The sequence below is a fragment of the Mustela nivalis genome, assembly GCF_964662115.1.
Source record: "Mustela nivalis genome assembly, chromosome: 19".
NCBI lineage: Eukaryota > Metazoa > Chordata > Mammalia > Carnivora > Mustelidae > Mustela > Mustela nivalis.
The window spans coordinates 41032701-41050922 of record NC_139038.1 but is presented as its reverse complement, the minus strand read 5'-3'; the positions used below and the strand labels follow the sequence as shown (position 1 = coordinate 41050922).

The 18222-nt window shown below is 58.3% G+C and overlaps 1 protein-coding gene and 1 pseudogene across 2 annotated transcripts in view; one reads left to right on the top strand and one right to left on the bottom strand.

Moving 5' to 3' along the window:
• Window positions 1-10245: 10245 nt before the first annotated feature.
• LOC309854634 (uncharacterized protein) lies at window positions 10246-12643 on the bottom strand (the record flags this gene model as incomplete). The annotated part of the gene is made up of 3 exons (XM_082713989.1): window positions 10246-10777; window positions 11359-12333; window positions 12583-12643. 2 exons carry the CDS (start codon window positions 12641-12643, stop codon window positions 11414-11416), a joined length of 981 nt encoding a protein of 326 aa, XP_082570115.1. The 3' UTR covers window positions 10246-10777; window positions 11359-11413.
• Window positions 12323-18222, top strand: part of LOC309854013 (extracellular serine/threonine protein kinase FAM20C-like) — a 36187-nt pseudogene continuing 30287 nt past the window's right edge. Inside the window, exons 1-2 of the transcript XR_014316613.1 lie at window positions 12323-13249; window positions 15062-15240. The product of XR_014316613.1 is annotated as an extracellular serine/threonine protein kinase FAM20C-like (transcript). The remainder of the gene's footprint in view (window positions 13250-15061; window positions 15241-18222) is intronic.

Genomic DNA, 18222 nt, shown 5'->3' with positions numbered 1-18222 from the left:
GGATTGGCTAGGGAGTCTTGGTGAGGCCCAGTCCTTGGCTGGCACTTCCTGCTGCCAGGAGAGAATGGCTCTCTTTGTCCTTTCTCAACAAGAACTAAATCTCTGATCTGGGATTCTTGGGGTTTCCTCTGCTCAGCCAGGAAGATGACTATAAGGCATGACCCCACGAGGCTTTAACACGGTGTCCCGGTGGTGTACACCAGTGAGAGGGGTCTGGGAGTCTTGCTTTAAAGCCTGGCATTAGCTCCCCATGATGGCCCGGAAGACAGATGCCAGCCAGGTGGCCTCTGGGAAGCAGGGCTCTCCTGCAGTCGGCTCCTGTCACCACCCCAGGTCTAATGATTCCAGAATCAGTGCATACAGGGCCGTTCTGTTACCATACCAGTCTCCACAAGACAGAAAAGGAAGGAAGACATCTGCAGATGCCCAAAATAGAGAATCAGTTGAGTCACCCTAGGCCAGAAGCACGTGGTTTTGGTGAAGGAATAGGCCTGAGGTCCCGAAGCCGCCAGGCATCTGCAACCTGGCCTCAGCCATGTGTTATGGCCCCAGCAGCCTGGGCTTTGGGCCCTGAGTCCTTGAGACTAGCTGGACTCACCCATGCCCTCGAGAGGACACAGAAATGGCCAGGGGTGTGCAGACAACACAAATGCCTTTACTTCTTTTCCCAGGAGAGGCTGGGTGTGGGCCATGGGGCAGCCGGTGGGAGTCAGGCCACGGCAGGTAGGTCAGCACCCGGGGCTGGTGGAAGGCTCTCATTCCTCGGGGAAGCCCCTCTGGGTTTCTCCTCCAAGAGAAACTTGCTGGCCCTCCACCTTCACTCCAGCCTCTCCCTTCTTGTTTCTCTGATGCCATGTCAGCCCAGGGAGTGCCCCTTTGATCCCGGCACCAGATCTGGGCAGGGGGTCAATCCCCTTCTATTTTAGTGATGGATTCAGACTCTTGGATGAGCTGAAACCCTAGTCTGCTCCACCCACCCATTCATATATGGAAACTTGATGCCCAGGGGGGTGGTGCCAGGAGGTGAGAGCCCCAAAGGATGGCATTAGTGCCCTCATAAGAAGAGACCCCAGAGAGCTCCTTTGTCCTTTCAGCCACACGAGGAGACTGTGTGAAGATGGCCATCTAGTGTCCAGGAAGCAAATCCTCGCCAGACATCACACGTGGGGGTCGGTGCCTTGATTCTGGATGCCCGGCCTCCAGCCACCCGAGCAGACACCTAAGACACCCTGCCTGCAGCCAGCCTGGCCCGTGACCACCGTGCTGGGGCTGGGGGCCAACCAGGGCTGCAGGAAGCTGCAGACCGTGACGGCAGCAATAACCGTGGAGCCGGGGCTCGCCACCTGGTTTTCCAACAGAGACCAGGAGAAAAGGCGGAGGTTGGGGCCAGAGTGCGGAAGGAGGGACAGCCAGTCCGCCTCTTTCACATTCAGGGATTTCAGTCCCTAAGTGTTTAAAATAACACCAACCATATCCCAAAGAGTCACTCTGTCCCTGATTCAGCAAGCACGACTGGGTTCCGTGGTGCAGGCTTGGCCCTGTGCCTGTGTGTGGGGCTGCTCCCCCCCCTCTGGGGTCTCCCTGGTGGGAAGGGGGGGGAACACTAGAGCCCAAAGGCCAGGGTGCAGCGGTCACCTCCCAGGAAGTCAGGAAGTCCTGCCCCCAGGTCACACCCAAGCCTCTGTTGTTCTGCAGTCTTGGCCCCTTGCTTTTCTCAAGCCCAGATCACTGGGCAGGCCACACCTCCTCCCAGTCCTAGGGCTCCCCCAAGCCCACCCACAGATCGAGGTGTCAGCACCCCGCTGAGGAGTCACTGTGGGCCCCCAGGCTGCTGATGGCCTTCGGCTCCTGCACTTTCCCCATGCGTGGTCCAAATCGCTGAGGCCTCCTAGAACACCACAATCCTTGCAGCTGTGTTCTCCAGGGACGGGCCAGCCGCATGTGCTGGGCGGGGGAGACAGACCAGGGAGGGGGTTGCATTTTCTGGGAGGCATCAAAGGCAGTCTGGACAGCCCTGGGGTCCCCTGAAGGCTGGGGCTGGGCATTTTCTAAAGGGTACCCGGTGTCCCCCAAGACTGTCTGAGGCTCCTCCTCATCTCCCCGGAGAACATGAAGACTGTCCTACGGGCACTAGCATGGACTGTGGTCAGATCCCATCTGGGGGACAGCAGCCTGGAGCAGGCTCTGCTCAGAGGGATAGAAGAGATGTCCCCTGGCCACGGGGTGGGGAGGGTGGTCTGGGAGGTTCAGGGCAGAGCACCTGCCGGGGTGCCTGGGGTGCAAACCCTGAGACCCAGGTGATGAAAGTTCTCCCAGGGAAAGTGAGTGACCTCCGGGGTCCCTTCGAGAAGCTTCTGAACACCCCCACATCTGTCCCTGTCCCTATTTCTACTGCAGTCCCCCTGCCTCCCTGCTTCTAGATGGGCTCCATCCTGCAGCTTGTCCTGCCTTGCTCGCCCTGGCTGATGTTCCCAAGGCTCTTTCTCTGCCCCTCAACCCCAGCAGCACAGTGTGAGCCCTGACCTGCTCTCAGGCGGCCGAGCTCTCCCACAAGCCTTTGGATGAGGAGCCCAAGCTCAATTTGGGATATTCAAACCATTCCTCTTTAGTCCAGTGCAGTGATTTCCCCGGATTGAGAAATCTTTCCAACCCTGTTGTCGTGCCAGGAGGTGCGGGAGCAGATCTGAGCCCCAGTTCCCAGATCCCGTGGAGACAGGCACCCATCCAGCAGGGGCCCAGGGGAGAGATGGAGGAGAATGGGGCTTTTGGCCTTGACCACTAGACACAGGCCTGAACTGCAGGAGCTCAACAAACACTGACTTCTGTCTTTTGGTAAAGAGAACAGGTTGGGCAGGGAGGTCCACGCAGATGGCCATGGGGCAGAGGGTGGAGGAGGACAAAGGCCTCGGTGTGGGGACCTTGCGGGGTGGGGGGCAACAGATCCCCATGGAGACTGGCCTGTGCCGGGGCTGTGCTCGATACGGGGGCACCAGCAGCGGCTTATCCCGCCATGACGCGACTGGCAGGAAAACAGAGTGGGAAACGCCCCTCAACCAATGTGGTCCAGAGACCCCCTACTCAAGGCCAGACCTGCGGGCTGTGTCCACGCCGCCCGCTCCGGTGCTCACAGCCACGGGGCATCACCACATCCCTATCGCCGTAAGCGGTACTGCAGAGGTGTGATAAAAGCCATCTGTCATTCATAAAAGGCCACGTCGTCTGTTTGCAAAGCCATAAGCCATCCTGGGGCTCAGCCAAGAAATGGCCTATAAAATCCTGAGTAATGACCTCAAAGCATACTTTCCAATATAAAGAATATTCTAGGCAGCTGTTTCTAGGATTTATCTGTGGGCGGTAATTTTATTCCCAGAACAATTACTGATGCCCCTCTTTGGCGGCACACCCCCTCCCCCCTCCATTAGCAGCAAGAAAACGTCTAGAACATGTTCCACGGCCCTGGGAGCACAGGACCCAGTCCCCTGGGGGACAAGTGGCTGTGCGTGCCCACGAGCCGTGCCCTGTGCTGTCGGATACGTTGGCACACGGGGCCCTAGGGGAACGTCGGCCAGCTTTGGGGTCTCCCAGGCACTGGGGGACGATCTCAATCTGGTACTGAATCTGCTTCTGCGGTAATGCAAGAACAGCCAGTTCTGTCTGGGCTGGAGGAGGGCAGGCATCCTCCCTGGCAAGGAGCTCTCTGACCACACAGCCCCGGGCAGAGCCTGAGGTGTGCGGAGGACAGGGAGCCTCAGGAGGACAGGCCTGCGAGAACCTGCTTGGGCTCCCCTGGAGCTTGTGCCCGACAAACAGAGGAGACTTGGAATTTTCATGATTTGGCTGAGGAGGTGGTCAGCACTGGCCGTTGGGGTCAATGACCTTCGCACAGCTGATCCCCCCGGGGAACCTGACATCCCCATATAGGGCAGGGTATCGGCAAGGAACATGTGCCCCAGACCCAGAAATTCTAGGGCTCTGTATAAGAAGTCTTACTGTAATTTAATCTCTCACTTGCCTCCGAATATCAGAACTAACTTGTCTAATATCTGCATTTTCATCTCTAATCGGCAAAGCCATAGATTACATTACGCATAAAATAGCGTTTGATGAATGCCTTTTAATTTCACAGAATGCCTCTTTCTAAAATTATTCCCCTCGACCCAGGAAAGGACAGAATGACGTCACTGGCAACTTGGAGGTGAGAATGTTTCGCAAGTTTTACCAATTTTGGCTTTTTCTCTTCAGGTTAGCAAACACAGATGGACATCGGACTGATGTCCTCAGTTGTTGAGAGGAAGGAGACAATCTAAGTGATGCCACGTTCCATCGCTCTGTCCCCATCCTCCTCCCAGACTCTCCCCCTTAGTGGGGCCGTGGCTCCAGTTGAGTTGGTGGTCCCAAAGCAGCGCCCCAGATGCCTTGCCGTCGGGATCTGGAGGCATCTGCCCCCAGATTCTCACAACTCTGTGTCCACCATCTCTGATCTCCAGGAGGCCCAAGCCTCTACAGAACCAAGAACATGGCACAGGCTTCCTTGTGGCTGGCTCCTACCAGGCTGCGCTCGGCTGAAAGCCTTCATTTACAGAGGAGACCCAGAAATAGTTCCTTGAGTTTACTGAGCACAGTACTGAGCACAGTACTGAGTACTGAGCACTGCGCACAGGGCTGAGCCCTGACCACTTGGAGCTCTGGCTCCCCACTCGGACACGGAGACTCTACACTCCAGGGTCCTTCCCACAGCCCTGGGAGGAGGAAGGGGACCCCCATCCTCTCTTGCTCAGGTCAGAAGCCAGGCTCAGAAATGCAAGCAAGGTTGCATGCCTCATGGGTGGGACGTGGCCGCAGCCGGATATAAACCTGGCTGGTCTGACCCAGAGCCCTGCCCCTAAAGACCCACCGAGGCAAAGAAGAGTGGCTTCCCGGGTATGGACTGACCCACAGGGCAAAGTGTAAACATCCCTTTCACAGCAGGGTAAACTACGGCCCCAGAAATGTATCCACATGCTCACCATTACTTTGCAGTGAGCGATGGACCCTGCTGTACCCAGGTCTTCAGGGCTCCCTGCTCAGCTGTGTCCACAGTCCCCCCCAAGCACCCTGTCCCGCGGGTCAGTCCCCAGCTCCAGTGCACAGGCCATTGTGGGAGAAAGCTGTGGGTCTTCTCCCTTATAAGAAGTAGTAACAGCCCCCATGCTTTGTAAGGGCGATTCGCATTGTGGCCGCTGTGAGAGGCTATTGGGGGGCTCCATGGCCAGCTCCTCTATCCTTCCATCTGTGGTCCCCTCTGGACTGGTGATGTGGCCCCCGTGGAGGTCTGCCCCCTCGTTTTTTAAGGCCAGGGTCTGCAGGGGAAAGATCCCTCTCCTACCCCTGAGGCCAGGTTGGCTATGTCTGTGGGCTCTTTCAAGCAGGTCCCCAGGAAGGACCTGCCTCCCTGACACCAGGAGGGGCCTGTGTACCCCTGGCCCCTTCCCATTATGCGCAGGGTTTGCCTGGTCCTGCCGAGTGCTCAGGAAGCAGACACTCTGGCCATTTTTTGGAAATGTTTCAAACTATTGGAATTTGCTATTTTCAAAGTTCAGTTATTGCTCTAAATGGCTTCTTGGTAGGAGTTCCAGGTGACGGGATAATGGGAGGCTTTCCAGCAGGGCCCTGTCTGTCTCACTCCTTCTGTCCCCTGAATCCCTAGCAGAGGGCCTGGCACACAGTAGGTGCTCAGCAAACAGCAGCAGGTCCTCAGCAAACAGCAGTATGTCCGTAGCAAACAGCAGCTGAATTGAACAGGTCTGGGTGACCTTTACCCCCCTGCCCCCGTCCCTACCACACCGAGCGCCCTGGATGTGGGGGTGGGGGGAGGGGACAAGACGAAAGGGACATGAAGCAATTGGAACCCAACCTCCTGCAGAGGCTGGTGCCAGTCATGGCAGGAAATGATGCTCAACGAGATGATCCCGAGAAGGTGACGCTCAAACCCAAGCCTCAGGAGAAGGAAAGAAGGCCGCATGTGGTGACCTCTAGGAGCGGGGTCACTTTGGCCCCACTGACACACCAGGGTCTTCCCAACAGACCCAGCCCAGATCCCCAAACTAGTCCTCCTTCCTTCCCATCTTCAGTGGCTGACGATGTGAATTCTGGGATTCTCCACAGGATCACACATTCCCCACTAGTGTCCTACTGGTCACTAAGCATGGCTCCCACGACCAAAGGGTGACACACCATGAGAATCTACTGGGACTCGAAGTTGTTCTCTTCCAAGGAGCTGGGCGAAAGAAAAGCCCTGGGCTGCCGCCTGCATGTGACCTTGGGTCCTCGCTGGGAGGCTCAGTCTCCGACTGGTCCCCTGATGCTGCTTTTGCCCTGTGATTAGGAATTACAGCTGCTTTTTGCTTCATTGACCCCAAGTGAGTTTTCTGACCCCAAGTGGGCAGTTCTGTTAGCAGGGCGGCAAGCGAGGGTGTGAAGAGCTAAAAGAAATGAGAGAACAAGCCCACAGACATCTAGGCAGAGTCCTTCAACAGCATATGCAAAGGTCCTGGGGTAGGCACCTGCTTGCCTAGGAAAGAGAGGAGAAGGAAGTACAAGATGAGTCAGAGAGTGGGGTAGAAGCAGATCCTGGATGGCCTTGCAGGCCATGGGCATTGCTTTCGATGGAGAGTAACAGAAGGGCTTTGGGTGGAAAACTGAGCTACTCTCTGTCTTAGTAGGATCACTCCGATGTCCTGTGCAGCATACAGTGGGAGTGGGAGGGCAGGACAAGGACAGAAGCCAGGAAACCAGGGAAGAGGTTATCCCAACAGTCCAGGCAATTGACACCGGCTTCAATCATCAGCAGCTGTGGTAAGGATGAGTTTTGGAAAACCGCATTAGCAGGATTTATGTCCAGGATGATTCCAAGATTTCTCGGCCCAGGCAAAGATTTGACCAAGAGGGGTCCTGGGGTGGTGGGGGGCAGCAGGCAGATTCTGGTCTTGGGCATGCTGGGTTTGAGATTTTCATAAGTCATCTGAGCGGAGAAAGCCAGCTGGGCGTTTGTCCTGTGGATGTGGAGTGGGAGTGCACCAGTGACTTTCAGTGGGACTGGAGGAGACACCCGGGACACGTGGAGACAGGGGTTCTGGGTCTGAGCTCTCATCTCCAGGCACAGGAGCCGGGTTATTAGACTGCACAGCGAGGGCGGCCAAGAAGGAGCAGTGGGGGTCGAAGGGAACTGGGATCTGCTCAGTGGTTGGGATGTTAGGGCTGGAGCCCGGGAAGTGGGGGGCCCGGAAGCCCCAAGCCATGAGGATGTGGGCACATGTGTGTTTCAGAAGCGCTTCGTCCCTGAGTGGAGTGTTTGTAACAAGCCTCTGGTGAGTGGTTGGAGCAGCAGGGTCCTTGGGCACCCCCGTCGGAGAGAGGCAATTTCCTACCCCTCGTGGTTTGCTGGGTATGTTAACACCGTCAAGGGCTGAATTTTACAAAGTGGATTTTCAGCACCTGTCGAACAATCAGAGGATTCTCTCCTTTCTCTATGAAGCAAACGGAGTGGCGTGCTCGCTGCTTAAACGTGGGATGGTCTTCTCTGGGGTCATCAGTGTCTGAAGTGGCTGATGACTTTCTACCCTTTTCCTCCACTCGGGAGCAAGTTCCGGAACATGCCAAGTATCTGTTCTTCAAATGTCTGACGAAGGTCCGGCAAACGCTTCTGTGTTTAGGGATAAATACATGAACGTTTTTCAACTTCTATGGTGATGTGTCTAGCCCTGTTTTCTAGACCTCCATTTGAACTTTTCTTTAAAAACACCTCTTCTGTTTGCATCATCAAGCTGGCATCAAGGCACCCTCTGCTCAGGGACCTCCGCCCAGCCCTGCACCTCTCTCCAGGGCTCTCATCTGTGTCTCCTCCCGTCCCTCACTCTGGCCTCACCACTCACTGGCTCTCCCGCTGGCCTTTTCCATCTTCTTAGCCACCTCCAGCCCTCTTCCCTTTCTAAAGCACTTGCTTTTGGATTGCTCTGCGTTAATTCATCCCTTCTTTATCTGGGGTTTTAAAAATTGCTCTTCTAGTTTCTTGGACTGAAAACTCAGTTCACGTACATGTGGTCATTCCTGTGTTCTAGTGAGTGTGGGCATTACCCCAACCTCCCTCTGAGCACCCCTTGGTTTTAATGGGTGCTGTTCTCACTTGCTTTCATTTTCATTTTTTTTAGATATTATTTATTTATTTGACAGAGAGAGATCACAAGTAGGCAGAAAGGCAGGCAAAGAGAGAGAAGGAAGCAGGCTCCCTGCTGAGTAGAGAGCCCGAGGCGGGACTCGATCCCAGGACCCTGAGATCATAACCTGAGCCGAAGGCAGAGGCTTAACCCACTGAGCCACCCAGGCACCCACTTGCTTTTATTTTTAAAGAGTGTAATTTCCCTTCTGGTTTCTTTCATGACCCCCCAACTTATACATACGAGTTTTTATTTATAGTCTTAATCTCCAGGTAGAAAAATTTTTAAAGCTTAGCTCTTGTTTCTGTGAAGCTGCTTTGTGTTCAACGAAGGGACCACAGGTCGTGTGTATCTGCGTTTCTCTGTCAGTGTGTCCATGCACACACACCGTGAACAGACGGTAGACATTTGCCTTTGCAGTTTCTTAACATTTTCCTTATGGTCAACAGATGGTCAGTTTTCATGGCTATTCCATGTATGCTAGAATATAAATCACGTATTTGAACAATCCAAAATCTCCAAAGTAAAGTCAAGCTTTTTTATGGTTTTATTTGTTCATTTTTGGCTTCTTGACCTGCTGCTTTAAATTAGAACAAAGAAGCTCTCTTTTCCAAAAACCCCTCAGGCGATGGCCTGGTGGCTGCGGAATGAATGAGCCAGAGGCCCCGCCTTGTCCCCCTGCTCCAAGCTACCCCAGGAGTGGCTCAAAGCCAGCACAGAGGACGCTGGTGTCAGCTCACCGTCTCCTGCGGGGGCATTTCTCCCGGTGGTGGGCCTTCCCTGCGTAAGTTCTGCTGCCCAGGCCCATGAGCCTGTCCCCCTGCCCACCAAGTCCAGTTCCACGTTGCCTGGTACCAGTGGACAAGGGTTAGAACCACACACCCCATGATGCCTGGACACGGGTCCCAGGTGAAAACCATGACCTTCTCCCTGCCGCCTGCCTGCCCCCAACTCCCAGAATAGCCTGTGGCCAGGACTGGCCTGTGGTCAACAGCCCCAGAAGCCTCCCTGCTGGGTCCTGGATGAGTAATCCTTAGGAAAACATCAAGGGACTGAGACATGTCGGTGCCAGGACCTTGTGGGTGGGTCCCTCTGGGCCTCCCTCCTGGGCCCTTCTGGAATGTTCTCCAGCCATTTGGGCAGGAAAACCAGTCATCCTCCGCTGCTGAGCCTGCAGCTTCCAGGACAGTCTTTCCCCAGCAGCTCTGCTTTGTCACCTGTTACACCAACCCCAAAGTGTCCTTGTGGTGGGGGTCCCACATCACAGATGACCACTGTTCTGGTTCCCCCGTCCCTCACTCCACAGCCAGCACTGTGTATCTCCTACACTGGCACTCTTCCCTGGCCTCACCTCTGCTCTCCTAAAGGGGCCCTGTATTCAGGGCATCTCCTCGGCCAGCCCAGCTGGGGGCTTCGCACACCCAGGGGAGGTTCAGGGTGGGAGGCTCGCCTCCTTTGTGCTTTAACCAAGACCAAGGAGTGACTGGCAGACTTCTGGGTTATCCTAAGCACTTTAGAGCAAGCGGCATCTCCCCGTGCTGCCTGTCCCCAGGGACCAGCCACAAAGAACCTGAAGGCCTTACATCTACATCCAGGCCCCAGGCTGCTTGCCCCCGCCCCTGGAAAACCCCTCCCTCCACAGTCCTCTGGGACACCATCCCCCTCCCTAGCAGATTGCCTCAGATGGCACCCTGGGGACCACACTCCCGCTGGGGCGTCATCAGAGAACCCAGGGGCCCTAAGCACCTGCTCTGCTCCAGGGCAGAGCTGTGAGCAAGGCATGTTGGGAGGCTCCTACATAGTGAGGCCCATGCATTTTAGGGGAGACCAGCCATAGACAAGAACAGAAGATGTTACTTTCAGGTAGTGGTGGATGTTGCTAGGAAAACAGAGTAGTGGGTCATTGAAACCATCTGGTCAGCAAGACAATGCCTCTTCAAGGTGATAGTTAAGGTGAACCAAGAACTAGGCAAGGGAGCCATCCAGTGGTGAACAGAAGTCCAACTAACACCTCAGCTCTCTTAAGAATCCATGGGGGTGGGGTGGTTGGGCATGAGACCCCGGGAGGCCCCCTACATGCTGTCCATGATTCATGGGGTCAGGCCTCCCCACGGCCACCCTGAGGCCACGTCCAGGGGAGGGCTGAGGGGGCCAGAGGCTGCAGAACCCCAAGGCCAAGGGACACACTGTGGGGCTCATGGCTCTGCTCTCCCAGTGTAAGGGGGAGGGGCTCTTTCACCAACCTCCGTCTCATCTTGGACATCACCTCCTTGGCCTGTCCAGGTAACCTTGCCCAAACTTACCTCTTCCGCACACAAATGGTGCAGTGTGGGAGGGAGGAGGAGCTCTTGCCAGGTCAGATCCGCCTTCCCTTCCGGCCCCCTCCCACCTCCAGCTCTACCTTCAGCTCCGGATGGGGCCCAGTGACCTTTCCACTTCATTCGAATGGCTTCAGAGATCTTCACTGCGCTGGCCAGCTGGGCTGGGACACCTCTCCGTCACCAGCATCTGGTGGGTGCCTACTGCATGCAGGGTAGGGACCGGGCCAGACACGGAGGGTCCATGAGTCCCAGGGGAGAAGCACCCTGAATGCAGGTAAGAGGAAACTGGCGTCCAGAGAGGGCAGCACAGCAAGTGGACAGGAAAGAGGGGCTCACTCCCATGCTTCCCCCCCCAACTCAGTCCTGCCAGAGAGGCTGAACATTGGCCAGGCCTCCAGGGCATGGGGCAGACAGATAGCCTGTTTGCTGGGCTGTGGATCTGTTTGGACTGCCTTCGCTGGCCAGGGTCACCTACCCTCCTCACCAGAACTTTAGACTGACATTCACATTAATATTCTCTACTGGGGGCTGGGGGCCCAGAAGAGGCCACGTAGACGTGCCACGCCCCTAGGCCTGGGTGGCTGATTTTGGCACCTAGCCAAGCAAATGAGACACACACACACACACACACACACACACACACACACACACACACACACACAGAGGCCAGTGAGGTGCGGCCTCCGCAAACACCAGGTACCTCTCCGTGCCAAGCGAATCCTAGCGCGGGGGCGCCCGCGCCACCAGAGTCAAGGCGCAGGCGTGTCCCCTTGGTGGGGTGGGGCCCCAGCCTGGAGCAGGAGCCGCTCAGCATCCCCTCCGGATTTGCTGTTTGGGCGAAATACCGAGTTCCTCTCGGCTCTCCGGCGGCGCGGTGGCGGCCGGTCCTCCCCTCCTCCCCTACGCCCGGTGCGGGGCGCGCAGGGGGCCTCCCGGGGTGGGGGGCATAAGGTCGCCTCCCGGCAGGGAGCTCATCCGGCAGCGCAGACGCCCAGCTGCTCCGGGGAGGGACTTGGCCTGGGCTCCGGCCCTCGGCTCATCTGGGGAGGAGCCCGGAGGCTGCAGCTGGCGGCGGCCGGCCCCAGGCGGGCGGAGGTCCCGCGCCCCGGGGCCTGGCCGGAGAGGCCCCCTCGACAGCGTCCGCGCGCGCTCCCCGTCCTGCGGGAGCCGGCTCGCCGCACCCAAGCCCTCCGGCCTTTGTCTCTTGGGTCTCTCCGTCTTCTCTCGGCCACCAAGGGAAGAAGGCGCCCTCTCTTTAGCCGGCCGGGAGCTGCAGAGGCAACGCGGGGTGCGGCCGAGGGGAGGAGAAAGGAGAGGGAGCAGAGTCGGCTCAGGCCTGGCGGTGACTCGCGGGGCTGCGTCTCCGCCAATCTGCGGGCGCTGACGCGGGGGGCGGCTCCGCGGCTCTCGGATATCTGCTGGCCGGGGCGCGGGGCGCGGAGAGGCTCGGCCGCGCGGGCACTGCGCTCCGGGGACAGCAGCTGCACCTGCCCGGGGACCTCCCCGGCCGTTCCGAGCGCCCCCCAGACCCGTGCCTACCACCTCCTTGTCCCCGCGGCTCTGCGCCCTGCTCCCCCTCCAGGTCCCAGCCTCCGGACCGCTGCGTGAGAGAAACGAGCCTTGCCCGAAGGAGCCGCCCCTTCTCCGCCTGGCCGGCCCGGCGCTTGGCGTGGCCCACGGAGCCGCGGAGGGGACTGCACCGCGCCATCTCCACCGCCACCCACAGGCCGCCGCGCCCTGGCCTAGATGGGCCGCTGCGTCAGGCCCCAGCGCGCCGGATGAGCGCAGAGACCCCAAGCCGGCCGCTGAGTGCGCGGTGCCTCACCCGGCTGCGCACCCAGCTCCGTGGACCAGGGCCTCTGGGCCCGGCCGCTGAGGGCGCGGCCACATCGAAGAGACGAGAGGGTACGGCCAGAGATGGCCGGGCGAGCGGACTCTTTGGCGGTGGGCGCCCTACACGTGGTGTGGGCGGGGGGACAACCCTGGAGCTGGTAGCTGTCCGACGCCAGATGGACCTTGACCTGTGCCTCGGCACTGCGTTCGTGCCAAGCCGAGGCTAGCTGGGGCACCGGTGGAGCGCGCTCTGGGAGGGCGCCCGGAGTCCCAGGCCGCGCTCTCCGGCGCGGCCATGAAGATGATCTTGGTGCGCAGGTTCCGCGTGCTCATCCTGATGGTGTTCCTGGTGGCTTGCGCGCTGCACATCGTGCTGGACTTGCTGCCCAAACTGGAGCGGCGCGCCGTGCGGCCCTCGGGGGAGCCCGGCTGCTCGTGCGCGCAACCCGCGGTCGAGGCGGCGGCGCCTGCCTGGGCCAAGGCGCGGGGCCGCCCGGGGGAGCCCCCTGCCGCCTCCTCCGCAGCCGGCGACGCGGGCTGGCCCAACAAACACACGCTGCGGATCCTGCAGGACTTCAGCTCCGACCCTTCCTCCAATCTCACATCCCACTCGCTGGAGAAACTGCCCGCGGCAGCCGAACCCGCCGAAAGCGCCTTGCAGGGGCAGAATTCCGGCGGTCCCCGGCCCCGCGATCCCGCGCACCGGCCGCTGCTCCGAGACCCCGGACTCCGTCGGTCGGCGCCGCCCCCTGGCCCCAGCGGGGACAGCTCTCTCCTGGCCCGGCTGTTTGAACACCCACTCTACCAGGTGCCGGTTCCACCGCTAACGGAGGACGACGTCCTCTTCAATGTGAACAGCGACATCAGGTTCAACCCCAAGGCTGCCGCGGAGAATCCTGACTGGTGAGTGAGGCGGAGGGCAGCTCAGGGTGGGTGCTGGCAGGCCCCACACCGTCAAGCAGCTGTTAATCTGTGCTCGCCTTCCCAGGAAATGGCCTTGCACATCCCAGGCCTCGTTTAAAGAGGCCCAGGGGCTCGGGAACCGGCAGGAACACCCCTGGCAGAGTGCTCAACCCCCACCACAGCACCCCTCTCCAGCAAGGGAGGTTTGTGGAGCAGGAGAGCATGCTGCCTCTTGCTCAGGGCAGTGCCTTTGTCTCCAGAACGACTGCCTCCTTGAGAAGGGCTGCTGGGTGGTTTGGGAGCTGCTCCCTGTGGAGTCCAGGGAGGGTCGGTGCTGACTCTGCGGGAGGGCAGGGTGGCCTGCAGGGTCCCTGCGGGGTCCTGGCTCCCGAAACTAAGTCAGGCAGTGCATGCACAAGCTGGCAAGGGAGTGAATGGGAGGGCCTGTCCCTAACCTTACCCTGGGGAGCTGCTGGCGCCAAGCTTTCAGATGCTCGGGGACATTACTCTGGTGGACACGTCAGGAGAGTCTGCAGAAGCCTAATGAGTCTTGTAAGCTGGTGGCTGAGAACAAAATTAGCAGAGGGGCGTGCTGGCCCCAGTGAGGCATAACAAAAGGGTTCTCCCAACCCGGGTGCCCAAAGCAGCTGCCCTTGGAACCCTGCCAGCTGTGTTGGGTGACATCTTCATAAAAGGGGAGAAGCATCCTCAGGAGCATCTCTTTAAACTGTCCTGGCTTAAACCCTTCCCCCTGGCCCTCCTCAGCCACACAGACCAGCATGAGCCCATGCTGCAGCCCGGAGTGAAATATTAACTAGCAGCAAGGCCAGAACAAATACCTGCTGCAGGTAGATATCACCCCTGCCATGCAGGGGAAAGGCCGTCGCATAAAAATCCTTTCTACCCTGAAATTTGACCAGGCCCAGGCTTTTCCATCTAAATACACCAAAGTGTTTGGTGGCCTCTGAGCTTTGTGTGCTGGCCAGGTTCAAGGAAATGCTCAGAAACTTGAGAATCAGAGCAGTGGCCCAGGCTCAGGGCTCCTCACAGGAGAGACAGAGCCCAGGACTGGGGGTCCAGGATGTGGCCCCTGTGGGAGAGGACTTGGGGCCAGAAGGATCTCATCTGCAGGTGGGTTGGAGCTAGAGACAAGTTCCACTTTCCTTTGGCTCAGCAGCAAATAGGCTCTGTCTTCCCCCAGAGGGGGCCGTTGCCTCCAGAGATGTCAGGGCCATGTGGGCGGCAGGTCCTGACTTCGGGTCTCAGCTGGAGCGAGTGCCTACCTCTTTCCTCGCTCCCCACCCAAGACTGCTCTCGTTAAAATCAAATTTAGCTTCTTGCATCATTTCTCCCTTTGGTTGTTGGAAGCAAAACAGAGCGCCCGGGGAAGGTTTCTGACAGGCGGGGTGTGTCTCCGGCGTGCACACGGTTCGTGGTCAAAGATGGCTCGCTCATCTGTCCCCAGGAAGAGCTGACAGCCTTTCAGACCCCAAGCTGACATCACACTTGTTGGGCTGTTTCGTGACCCCAGGGCAGACGCAGTAGGGCCTGGCACGGATGCTCTGGGCTCGGTCTTGATTTTAGTTATAGCTGTCTGGACGTCTCCTGACGGTAAGTGAGAATTACAGTTTAGATATGTTATTAGTTAGTAGAACAACAGCTGCAGAAAAAGTAGGGACGTTCGCAAGGTCCTGTTTGGGCAGAGGCATCTGTGAACACATCAACGTTTGTCTGGATCCACAGTTAGAACCTTGGCTTTGGAACGACTCCATTCTTTCCCCGCTGATTCTGGGTCCTCTGCATGTCCTGTAGGCCACGTGAAGGCACTGAAAATGAAGACTTCTTGCCCACGGGGGAGGCGGCTGTGGACTCCTACCCCAACTGGCTCAAGTTCCACATCGGCATTAACCGGTATGAACTCTACTCCAGGCATAACCCAGCCATCAAAGCCCTCCTGCGCGACCTCGGTGCTCAGAAGATAACCAGTGTGGGTAGGTGCCCTCCCTGAGCTTCCCAAGGGCATCAGGGTGCTGGGGGCTGGCTGTCCTTTGCAGGGCAGCTGGGGAGCCATCGCACCTTGATGGAATGTTATCTCTGGAGTGACCAAAACGGGCAGTCTTCTAGAGGGACACGCCTGCAGGGCCTCAAAGGGAGGGGAGGGACACCCTTGATGCTGTCCCGGTGGTCCAGGGGCTACCGCTGCCCTCACTAGGTCAGTGAGGGAGGGACAGATGCCACACAGCCCTTCCTGCTATGTTCTGCTTATCCACCCAAGGAGAGGCACTTTCCGGAGGACAGGTCTCCCCGCTCCAGGGGTGAAAAGGGGGCTTGTGTCCCTGGAGGCCGGGGCTACTCCCTCAGCACAGCAGGGAGACAGGGCAGAGCTCCACCAGCTGCTCCTTCAACTTCCTGAGCACTGGCAGGGATCAGGGCTCAGCTCTGTCTCAGGCAGAGGCCTGTTCACTTAGTACTTCAGAGGCCACATTGCTGAGCACTTTGAGATCTGCTGAACTGTACAGAAAAAAAGGCATCCAATTACTGATTTCAGGGAAATGTGTCCCCAATGGTTTCAGAGCGTGGAGGTTCGGTGCCATTGTTCCTGGGCCTGTAGGCGATTGCCTGTGAAGGTCCGCATTAGTCACCGGTGGCTTGAGGAGGCAGTGAGGGACGGGCTGTGGAAAGAACAGTCCTGGGGGCTTTGCAGGGAGCTGGCCTAGGGACACACAGCCAGGAGTGGGGTGGACGGAGGCCAGCCGGGGTAACGTGAGGGTAGATCCTGTCCCCTCCCAATGTGTAGAGTGGGCAGTCAGACTCCATCTCCTTGGTATTCCTCTAAACAACACTGATGCTGCACGGGTCCCCGTGTCCTGGGGCTTCGTCCACTCGCTGAGACAGGGGAGTGCAGCTGGCAAGTGGGTTTTCCAGACGTCTCTCAGCACTATTTTTGGCTCTTTCTGCCCAGTACTGAGCTGTCTCTGGGGCACCTGCCTGGCTATGTGGCTTCTGTCTAGCGCGTGATCGCCCCCCTTCGTGAAGGGGAGTGCGCAGGAATAAGCCGGGGTATCCTTTCTTAGCTGATGCACAGGAGGGGTCTGAGCATCTCCCCAGAGCCCAGGCATCCCCGGCCCTCCCCGTGTGAAGACCAGACTCCCTCCTGCCCTCCCTGCAGACGCCACAGCCTTCTGGGGGTGCTGGGAAGCAGTCTGTGTGCACGACAGAGATTGTCCCATGGACAGGCACGGCCGGGGTGCCCCCCTTCACTCCTGAGAGTAGACAGGGCCATTAGAGAAGTATCCAGGGACTTGACCGACTCGTTCACCCGTTCAGCAGCTTTCCTCGGACACCCCTGGCCTTGGAGACCCCTTTCTGGGTGGTGGGTACGAGCATGAATGAGCCTCAGTAAGACGTCTCTGCTGACCTGAGAGGCCCGGGCAGGGGGACAGGAAACAGAGACGCGGTAAGGAAGACTAAATGCCTTGAACACGATTCACGTGGCTCTGGGAGAGGTATGGAGCCCCTTGTCTAAGAAAAGACGTCTGACCGGGGCTTAAACAAAGTGTAGGCGTTAGTCATGCAAGGCAGCAGGGCGGGGCTGGTCTTTCTGGGAAAACAAGAGCAATGTTTGAAACTTTAGAAATGGTTTTCAGGGAAGTACAATGTTACAAGATCCCGCTCCACAGCTGTCCATGGCTCCCCTCTCTGCCTCGGTTTCCCTATCTGTCAAGTGGGCTTGTGGCTGCTCGGGTACCTTGCATTTGTTCTGATAAGATGGTGCCCGTGACCAAGCTTATAAGTAGTAACTAGATCTTTGCACCCTGTGCATGCCGGGTCCCCACTCAAGGGCAGGGTCTGGGGTGGACACGGGGCTGCGGGGATTCCCAAACGTGGCCAAGTTCACCGTAGCGCTCAGGGAACAAACAACCTGCAGCTGTTTGGAAGGTGAAAACAGAGCCCAAAGAGCATCCCTGCCAGTAGGTGTTGGTGTGCGGGGAGGGTGGAGGGTTTCGGGGGCAGGCCAGGGCCTCCTTGACCGCAGCAGCCTGTGCGGACGAGCCTGTGGAAGCCTTTACCCCGCTCTCCCTGCTGTTTCGGTGAGCTCCCCAATGAGTTTGCGCTTGTGAAAAGGCCTGGTCCACAGGGAGCAGCAGGGGAGGGGCCGGCCCTGGGCTGGGCTGCGGGCATCTCTTCGCGATGCACGCTTTCCAGGCTGTGTCTGCCTCCACGTCCAGTCGGATGTTTGACCCAAGCCCCTGCTGGAGACAGCAGCCCCTAGTGGGCCCTTGGCTTAGCAGAGCTGGCCGGGCCAGTTTGAAAAGGGAGGCCCTGCTCCCAGCTCAGGTCTCTGTCCCCTTACCGTCTAGCTTCAGTGGTCCCTAGGAGGGGCGAGCCCAGAAACACCGTTGGGACCAGGAACGGCGCCTGCAAGTTTTCCAGAGCTTCCTGCTGGAAGAGTCCCGCTCACTCTCCCCATTCAGAGCCACTGGATCCGCATGGCGAAGCCCGTGTGGCCTCTGGTACAGCAGCCACTGCGGGCAGGTTTATTTATAGCCGGGCTCCTGGCTGCTCTGTAATGGCCGTTCACTGCCTTTAAACAGGCTCGGGACGTTATCTACCTCTGTTCAGCCTGAGATCAGGCACGCGGCGCCTTTGGCTCCGGCCAGGCATCATTAAGTAGCTCTCGTGCACAATTACGGGTGCAAAGGATGAATGACACAATTAACTGCTTTGTAGCAGGGATTGCTGGAAAGGGAAAAGAAGTCACACCGACTCGGAGAGGACTCAGACGGCCTCTGGCTGAGAGATGCCACCGCTGTTCCCCCCGGGTTGGGACACAGCTGTGGCAGGGCCTGAACAAAGGAGCTGTGGTCCCCAGGACCCGAGTCCTGGGCGCTCACCCATCTAGCTAGCATCCAGGACTGACGGTCACAAGCTCCCGGGGACAGCGACTGCGGCTGGGGCAGCCTAGGGCGGGC